Source organism: Jaculus jaculus, chromosome 2 (assembly GCF_020740685.1).
Source record: "Jaculus jaculus isolate mJacJac1 chromosome 2, mJacJac1.mat.Y.cur, whole genome shotgun sequence".
NCBI classification, from domain to species: domain Eukaryota; kingdom Metazoa; phylum Chordata; class Mammalia; order Rodentia; family Dipodidae; genus Jaculus; species Jaculus jaculus.
Window position 1 is genome coordinate 74,740,430 of NC_059103.1, and position 9,800 is coordinate 74,750,229.

At 42.6% G+C, this 9,800-nt stretch overlaps 1 protein-coding gene across 1 annotated transcript in view; it reads right to left on the reverse strand.

Moving 5' to 3' along the window:
• Prkdc (protein kinase, DNA-activated, catalytic subunit) overlaps positions 1-5,604 on the reverse strand; it is a 263,909-nt gene extending 258,305 nt beyond the window's left edge. Inside the window, exons 1-6 of the mRNA XM_045144399.1 lie at positions 5,533-5,604; positions 5,350-5,442; positions 2,641-2,715; positions 1,632-1,740; positions 235-347; positions 53-152 (exon numbers count right to left, since the gene is read on the reverse strand). Coding sequence (XP_045000334.1) covers positions 53-152; positions 235-347; positions 1,632-1,740; positions 2,641-2,715; positions 5,350-5,373 — 421 coding nt within the window. The 5' untranslated portion in view covers positions 5,374-5,442; positions 5,533-5,604. The remainder of the gene's footprint in view (positions 1-52; positions 153-234; positions 348-1,631; positions 1,741-2,640; positions 2,716-5,349; positions 5,443-5,532) is intronic.
• Positions 5,605-9,800: the final 4,196 nt, after the last annotated feature.

Below are 9,800 nucleotides of genomic sequence, written 5' to 3' on the forward strand. Positions count from 1 at the left end.
CCAACCTCAGTTTTTGAGTAGAGAAAGAAAATCAAGAAAAGCCCAGCAATACCTTCTTCCATGGATTTAGTGAAGTTGCACAGCAGTGAGGATAGCCCCTTAAGACAACCAGCCACCACAGGAAGTTTGGGCTCTCTGACTGTTGATGTCATCTACGAGTTGTAGAAAGGTATTACCAAATGAAAAAAATCCAACCAAGTCTATGAAAGTAAACTAGCATAAAACTTATCATACCTGGGTCTTCAATTCTCCCAGAAAAGCTCGGAACAGGTTTTCTGAGTGATTTATCATCTCACTAGGATGAACTTCACCTAATACTCCCAGAAGTTCATAGACTTTTTCCAAAACTGAAAAATAAGTTTTAGACAAATGAAAACCTAAAATTACATTCAAATAAGTAAAATTAACAAGAATATATAAATAAGAAAATAAGGAAGGCCAGGTGTAGTGGTGTACTAAACCTTTAATCCCAGCAACTCAGGAGCCAGAGGTAAGAGGATCACCATGAGTTCGAAGCCACCCTGAAACTACGTAGCGAATTCCAGGTCAACTTGGGCTAGAGTTAAGACCCTCCCTTGAACAACAAAAACAAAAACAAAAACAAAAGGAAGAAAGAAAACAAGGAGCTGGGGAGATTGTTCAGAGATTGAAGGTACTTGCTTCCAAAACCTGCTGCCCCAGAGTTCAATTCTCCAGCCATTCCACCTAAAGCCAGACGGGAATTTGTGTGCAATAACAAGAGATCCTGGCATGCACAAATGCACACAGGTCGTGCACACACACACACACACACACACACACACACACACACACACATATAAATAAATAATTTTTTTCTATTTTTATTTGAGAGAGAGAAAGAGGCAGAGAGAGAGAGAGAATAGGCAGGCCAAGGCCTCCAGCCACTGCAAATGAACTCCAGAAGCATGCGTCCCTTGTGCATCTGGCTTACGTGGGTCAAACTGGGATCCTTTGGCTTTGCAGGTAACTGCTAAGTCATCTCTCCAGCCCCAAATAAATACATTTTTTAAAACAATTTTTTTTTTTGAGGTAGGGTTTCATTCTAGTCCAGGCTGACCTGAAATTCACTATGCAGTTTCAATGTGGCCTCGAACTCATGGTGATCCTCCTACCTCTGCCTCCCAAGTGTGGGGATCAAAGGTGTGCACCATCATGCCCAACAAAAATTTTATGAAAGAAAATAAAATGCTCAATTTAAAGAATTTTATACTAAAACACACAATATCTAGTTTTCCATACTATATTCTTTCCCAAGTTTTATGCAAATCTGTTATTGTAAACTAAATTGCTTAACAGTTATTGGCTTTTCTATTTAAAGGAATCATTTGCTTGTTACCATTTTGGCATGTTTTCAGCAAAAAACAAAAACTAAAACATTTGCTATGCGTGGCGGCACACGCCTTTAATCCCCACACTTGGGAGACAGACGTAGGAGTATCATTATATGAGTTTGAAACTATATAGTGAATTCCAGGTCAGCCTAGTCTGGAATGAGACCATACCTGGAAAAAAAAATTTTTTTGAAACATTTAAGGCTTGGTAGAAGAAACTAATGATTAGTTAACATTAATTTACTATAACATTTGAAAATAGTATTAAATATAACTCACCTGTATCAGGTACTTTGGCTTTTGACCCAAGTACTCCATAGAATTTGTTAAATAATTCTCCAATCTTAAATTCATCCATGATTCTAGAACTTCTCAGAATGTGAAGTAACTAAAAGAACATAATTTTTTCATTTCTAAAGAGGAAAACATAGAATAGGCTCCTCTCTTGACTGTGTAAACACACAGTGACACTTCAGAATCTTGTGTCCCTTAGGAACCTCAAGACTCTCAAGACTCACACCCATCAAGATAATTAGGGAGGTAGGGCTTGTGGTGAGTAGTGGGAAAGCACAAGGAAAAGGTAGTCTAGATTTAATTATACCTTCCTCACAGAGCAATAACATAACTAGAACCATTTCCTCAGAGGCACTCATGATCACAGATCATAGGGCTAGAGAAATTGCTCATTGGTTAAAGGCACTTACTTATAAAGCCTAATGGCTTGTGTGCAATTCCCCAGTACCCACATAAACCCAGACACACAAAGTAGCACATGTGTATGAAGTTCATTTGCAATGGCAGGAGGCCCTGGCATACCCATACTTCTTTCTCTTTCTCTCCAACAAATAATTTTTTTTGAAAAGATCACATTAATTTAGTGTAAATAAATTCTATAACAGAGATGCAATAAGACAAACAGACACAAGTGAAAGTGAGCTCTAAGGACCAGAGCAAAGCAGCAGTGAATACTGAAGTTTCAAGAAAAAGTAAGACACAAGAAAGCACTCTTTTTTATAATTCCTAATAGCAATCAGTTTCACCCAAGGGAACAAGAGTAATAGAAATATAGCAAATTTTTAATTATTTTTTTCATTATCTCCCTCACAAGCCCAATTTCCTCTCTTATTACTCAGAAAGACATGAGAACAAACCATCAGATGTCAAGTGATTGTTATAACATTATGTATCTTATTCACACAGCCATGACCCTATCCTGCAAAGCTCCTAACTAAAACAAAATTCGAATGCCCAGTTTTTAAGTTGCATGTACTTAGAAAAATGGAATTACCTTAATCAGAAGGTCTAGTGCTTGAATTTTACACTTAGCAGCTTTGTCTTTTGTATAAACACTGGTACAGGTATTCTAGGTTTCAAAAGGAGACATGCCAGAATCATCCATGAGCTATAAGAAGGAAATCTTAACAATATAGGTAAAAGTAAAGCTCTCAAGACCAATACCAACATATTAATCGCACAATAAAATTTAGACTTGAATTGTTAAAAATATAACATTAAGCCAGGCATGGTGGCACATACTTTTAACCCGAGCACTCAGGAGGCAGAGGTAGAAAGACTGCTAAAGTTCAAGGCTAGCCTGGAACTCACCTTTGCCTCTCAAGTACTGGGATTACAATTGTGCACCACCACACACACACCAAAGCCCATACCCAAGCCTATGCCCAGCAAGATGCAATAAAAAAAAAAAAAAAGTTTCAAACTACAAGTGGTTGTTAGTTCCATGACCATCAAACACACAGAGGGAAAATTGTATCTTCTTAAAAATGATCTAGATTGAATTGACATTTTATCAACTTTATTTGAGAGAAAAAGAGAAAGAGGCAGATAGAGAAAGAAAACATAAGAGAGAGAGAATGGGCACACCAGGGCCTCCAGTCGCTGCAAACAAACTCCGGACGCATGGACCACCTTGTGCATCTGGCTTACGTGAGTCCTGGGGAACTGAATCTAGGACCTTTGGCTTTGCAGGCAAACATCTTAACCACTAAGCCATCTCTCCATCCCCATCTTATCAATTTTTAGTACACAAGAACTAGAAACAAATTCAGGACCAACATGAATTACCTTGACAACCAAAAATTTATGATTGCTAGTTTTATAGTTAATTATGAAAACTTAGTGAGGGCAAGTTGGAGGAAAATGGGAGGCACAAAAAAGGCAAACTTTCAGACTATTGTTTAAAAAAAGCACATATACATCTCACCCAGTAAAACCGTTCTTTAAAATTATGTTTTAGGGCTGGAGAAATAGCTCAGCAGTTAAAGGGACCTGCCTACAAAGACTGACAACCTAGGTTTGATTCCCCAGTACCCACATAAAGCCAGATGTACAAAGTAATACATATATCTGGAGTTCATTTGCAGTGGCAGGAGGCCCTGACATGCCCTTTCTCTATTTACTTATCTGTCTCTTTCTCACTGTATCTCATAAATAATCTTTTAAAGGGTTTTGGAATTTCCTCACAATTCAAAAAATTCAGAGTTGGGCATGGTGGTACATACCTTTAATCCCAGCACTTTGGAGGCAGAGAGGTAAGAGGATCACTGTGAATTCAAGTCCAGCTTGGGACTACAGAGTGAGTTCCAGGTCAGCCTAGGCTAAAGTGAGACCCCACCTTGGAAAAAAAAATTCTATTTGTTATGATTTCTTTAAAATATTGATTTGACCAAAAAAAAAAAAAAAAAAGCCAGACATGGTGGCTCACGCCTTCAATCCCAACACTCAGGAGGCAGAGGTAGGAAGATTGCTTTGAGTTGGAGGCCACCCTGAGACTACATAGTGAACTCCAGGTCAGCATGGGCTAGAGAGAGACCCTACCTCAAAAAAACAAGAAAAAGGATTATTTATTTATTTGAGAGAGAAAGAAGCAGAAAGAGAAAGAGAATAGGCACCCCAGGGCCTCTAGCCACTGCAAACAAACTCCAGACGCATGCACCACCATGTGCATCTGGCTTATGTGGGTTCTGGGCAATCGCACCTGGGTCCTTAGGCTTCACAGGCAAGTGCCTTAACCACTAAGCCATCTCTCCAGCCCCTACTGTGATATTTTATGAAAGGTATTACTTATATCATACACAAAAAGTTGTCAAAATAATTATAATTATCAAAGCAATTTCTCTGACTAGGGTCTTATTAAAACTAAAATAGCCAGGGGGCTGGAGAGATAGCTTAGTGGTTAAGCACTTGCCTGTGAAGCCTAATGACTCTGGTTCGAGGCTTGATTCCCTAGGACCCACGTAAACCAGATGCACAAGGGGGCAGATGTATCTGGAGTTCGTTTGCAGTGGCTGAAGGCCCTGGCACACCCGTTCTCTCTCTATCTATCCGCCTCTTTCTCTATCGCTCTCAAATAAATAAATAAATATATACAAAAAAATTAAAAACAAAAAAGAAAGAAAGAAATAGCCAGGTGTGGTGGCGCATGGCTTTAATCCAGCACTTGGGAGGCAGAGGTAAGAAGAGCACCATGAGTTCAAGGCTACCCTGAGACTACCGAGTGAATTCCAAGTCAGCCTTGGCTAGAGCAAGACCCTATCTCGAAAAACCAAAAGATTAAAAGAAATAATAAAGAGCCCACTTTATTTTGAATGCAATCAAATGAAAATAAGTAAACTTCCCAATTTAAAAACATAAATAAAATTTTTAAAAGCCTAAGTTCCGGGCTGGAGAGATGGCTTAGCAGTTAAGCGCTTGCCTGTGAAGCCTAAGGACCCCGGTTCGAGGCTCGGTTCCCCAGGTCCCACGTTAGCCAGATGCACAAGGGGGCGCACGCGTCTGGAGTTCATTTGCAGAGGCTGGAAGCCCTGGCGCGCCCATTCTCTCTCTCTCCCTCTATCTGTCTTTCTCTCTGTGTCTGTCGCTCTCAAATAAATAAATAAAATTTTAAAAAATAATAATAATTTTTTTTAAAAAGCCTAAGTTCCTTACGTCATAAGTTAAAATAGAAGCTGTTTTACAATGTTTTTTTTTCCCATCTTACCTTTATGTCAAGAGAATAAGGCATGATCTTCTGGCCAATTTTTTCTAAGAAAATGCATAAAAATTTTAGGGCTTCTTCTCTACAATCACGAAACTATAATATAAGAAACAGAAAATATGGATGAGAATTAAGAGTAACTACAACATAAAAGAAGATAGGAGATATAAAAATTTTGCAACTTACTTCTTCAATGCTAAGTGACTTCCGGACAAATACAAGCAAACCAAAATCTCTGGAAAAAACTAAAGAAGTCTGTAACACTGAACAAAAAATAAAGAAAGAAAATTAGAGGTCTGGGGAGATGGCTCAGTGGTTAAAGGTGTATGCTTGCAAAGCATGCTGACCCAGGGTTCAATTCCCCAGCTACCCACATAAAGCCAGACAAGACATTCAATTGCAGTGGCAAAACACACACACACACAAACAAGTAAATAAACCAGGTGTGGTGGTGCACACCTTTAATCCCAGCACTCGAGGGGCAAAGGTAGGAGGATCACCATGAGTTCGAGGCCACCTTGAAACTACATAGTAAATTCTAGGTCAGCCTGATAGGGGAAGACCCTACCTCGAAAAACAAAAAAAATCAAATCAGAAGCTGGGCATGGTGGCGCATACCTTTAATCTCAGCACTCAGGAGGCAGAGGTAGGAGGACCGCTGTGAGTTCAAGACCACTCTGAGAGTACATAGTGAATTCCAGGTCAGCCTGGACTACAGTGAGACCCTACCTCGAAAAACCAAAAACAAATTAAAAAATTAAATAAAAAGGACTGGAGAGATGGCTTAGCAGTTATTGCACTTGCATGCAAAGCCTAAGGACTCATGTTTGACTCTCCAGGTCCCACATTAAGCCAGACGCACAGTGACGCAAACATACAATATTGCACATGCACACAAGGGGCTATGCATCTGAAGTTCAGTTGCATTGGCTAGAGTCCCAGGCATGCCAATTCATTCTCTCTCCCATTTATTTAAAAAAAAAAAAAGTGGCCAGTCTGTTGGGCTTGCCTCAAAAAAAAGGGGGGTGTAGTGGTGCATGCCTTTAATCCTAGCACTTGGGAGGCAGAGGTAGGAGGATACTGTGAGTTCAAGGCCATTCCAGGTTAGTCTGAGCTAGAGTGTGACCTTACCTTGAAAGACCAAAAAAGAAAAAAAAAAAGGCAGACCAGGTATGGTGGTATGTGGCACATGACTTTAATCCCAACACTGGGGAAGCAGAGGTAGAAGGATCACTGTAAATTTGAGGCCAGCATGATATTACATAGTGAAGTCCAGCTCAGCCTGGGCTAGGGCAAGACTCTACCACGAAAAGCCAAAAGAAAGAAAAAAAAAAAAAAGCCAAATCAAACAAAAAAATGCTTAAATGCTTGTAGCAACTGTTACAGCAACAATAGGAAACTAATGCCCCATAATCTTTCCATATATTGACACTGACAGTACTAGGAACTGCTTTAGGGAAAAGTTACTAATCAAAAATTCTAATCTTGAGAGCCTGAGGATAGCACAGAACAATGTTTATTTCCTATCTGTCCATTATAGGAAGACCTCACTTGGAGATAAGTTTCCTTTTTTAAATTTTTTTTATTTTGGGGCTGGAGGGATGGTGCATGCCTGTAAAGCCAGAGGACCCAGGTTCAGTTCCCCAGGACCCACGTTAGCCAGATGCACAAGGGGGTGCATGCCTCTGGAGTTCATTTGCGGTGGCTGGAAGCCCTGGCACACCCTTTCTCACTCTGTTTCTCTCTCTCTCTCCCTCTCTCTGACTCTAATAAATAAATTATTTTTATTTATCTGTTACACATGAGGGTCAGATATGAGAAAATGGATGTGCCAGGGCCTCCAGCCACTACAAACGAACTCCAGACATATGCACCACCTTTGCAGCTGGCTTACGTGGGTACTGGTGAATTGAACCTTGGTCCTTTGGCTTTGTAGTCAAGTGCCTTAGCCATTAAGCCATCCCTCCAGTCCTGTATTTTATTTTTATTCATTCACTTATGAAAGAGAAAGAGGGAAGGAGAGATAATGGGCATGCCAGGGCCTCTAGCCACTACAAACAAACTCCAGACACATGTGCCACCATGTACATCTGGCTTACTTGGGTTCTGGGGAATTCAATCTGGGTCCTTAGGCTTCATAAGCAGCACCATAACCACTGAGACATCAATCCAAACATTTCCTTTTTTAAAAAACAGAAGTTTTCATGCAGAACTTATTTGAACTTAAAAATGCTAGTTTGGCCGGATGTGGTGGTGCACACCTTTAATCCCAGCACTCAGGAGGCAGAGGTAGGAGGATCACCATGAGTTCAAGGCCATACATAGTGAATTCCAGGTCAGCCTGGGCCAGAGTGAGACCCTACCTTGAGAAAAAAAAAAAAAAAGCTAGTTTGGGGGCTGGAGAGATGGCTTAGCAGTTAAGGCGCTTGGTACAAAGCCTAAGGACCCATGTTGGACTCTCCAAATCCCACATAAATCAAATGCAAAGGCAAGGGAGGCACAAGGTCGCACATGCCCACTAGGTGGCACAAGTGTCTGAACTTCAATTGCAATGGCTGAGGCCCTCAATATATTTCCCCTCCCTCTCTCCCTCCCTCCCCCCCCCCCAAGAAAAAAAATTTAATGCTGGTTTGATGTACACCACTGTATAATCCCAACACTGGGGTGGGAGGTGGGGGAGGTTGTCAAAAGCAGGGGATCACCATGAGTTAGTTGAACACCAGCCTGTGTCAAATGGTTTCAAAGAAGAATAAAACTTTTAACTGTTGAAATGAAGCACTTCCACAGTATAAAGTTCTTTTTCAGTGATTACTAAAAAGAACACAACGCACTTGGTAGCTGACTCATAATTCCAAACACTCCTGATGCTAAGGCTACCTAATGTCTAGCCAGCCTGGGTTAGTTAAGAGAGAGGCTCAAAAAAACAAAAGTTTGGGGGCTGGAGAGAGGCTTAGTGGTTAAGTGCTTGCCTGTGAAGACTAAGGACCCCAGTTAGAGGCTCGTATTCCCCAGGACCCACATAAGCCAGATGCACAAGGTGGCACATACATCTGGAGTTTGTTTGCAGTGGCTGGAGACCCTGGCATGCCCATTCTTTATCTGCCTCTTTGGTGCTCTCAAATAAACAAAAAATATTCAAAAAAGAAAAAGCTTTTTAAAAAAATACACATTTGCCGGGCGTGGTGGCACACGCCTTTAATCCCAGCACTCGGGAGGCAGAGGTAGGAGGATCGCTGTGAGTTCGAGGCCACCCTGAGGCTACATAGTGAATTCCAGGTCAGTCTGAGCCAGAGTGAGACCCTACCTCGAAAAAACAAAAATAAAATAAAATAAAATAAAAAAATACACATTTAGACATACACAATTAACGGGTGGGCTGGAGAGATGGCTTAGCAGTTAAGGCACGTGCCTGCAAAGCCTAAAGACCCATGTCCAACTCTCCAGATCCCACACTAGACAGACACACAAAGGTGAGTCAAGTTCAAGGTCGCACATTCCACTAGGTGGTGCAAGCATCCGCGGTCTATTATCAGTGGCTGAGACCCTGGCACACCAATTCTCCCTCCCTCTCTGCCACTGGCACATTAAAGAAAAAAAGGCCAGTCTGTTGGGCTTTCTTTAATCCCAGCACTCGGTAAGCAGAGGTAGGAGGATCACTGTGAGTTAGCAGCCGCCCTGAGACAACACAGTGAATTCCAGCTCAGCCTGGGCTTGAGTGAAACCCTACCTTGGAAAAAAAAAAAAAAGTAAAACAGCATAAAAGTCAGTAATGTTTCTGCAATTCTTCTGAAAATAAGCAGATAAATGTAAGGATTTTTGCCAAGGTCCTGATAGGCTTAGGCAAGACTTAAGTGAAAAGAAAACAAATTTCTCTAGTCCTCTTCCCACAATGCGTCCCGCAATGATGGCCAAATGCGGAGTCATTCCCCAAGCAGGGAAAGGGGCAGTCTACACATCCGCACAAACAGCGGAGACTTCACAAGACCGCTACGTGCGCCCACGGGGGGAACCGCGGGGCCCTGTACTGCCAGCAGGTCAAGGCGCCCGGGGCCGCCGGTACCCACCCTGCGCGGCCTCGCTGGTGCTCAGCACGCACTCCTGGCCCAGGCCGCGGATCAGCTGGTAGCCGGCGCCGGCGGCGCAGAGGCGGTCCGGGGCCGACAGGGACTCGAGCAGCTGCTGCAGGGCGCCGCGCACGCCGCCCGCCGCGTCCGCCATCGCACGCCGGAGCCGGGCGGGCTCGCTCCTTCAGGCTCCCGCGTGAGGCTCCGCCCGGGGAAACGGCCCGCTTCTGCCTGAGCTTACGCACTGGCAGCTCTACGTCAGACAGGAAGGCACGGATGGGCGCGAAGGAAACAAGTGGGGACGGGCTTGAATGCTAGCGACAGAAAAACACGCTCAGAAGCGCCCTAAGCCGAGAGCGACGCACAGGGGACGTGGACACGCCTGAGGGG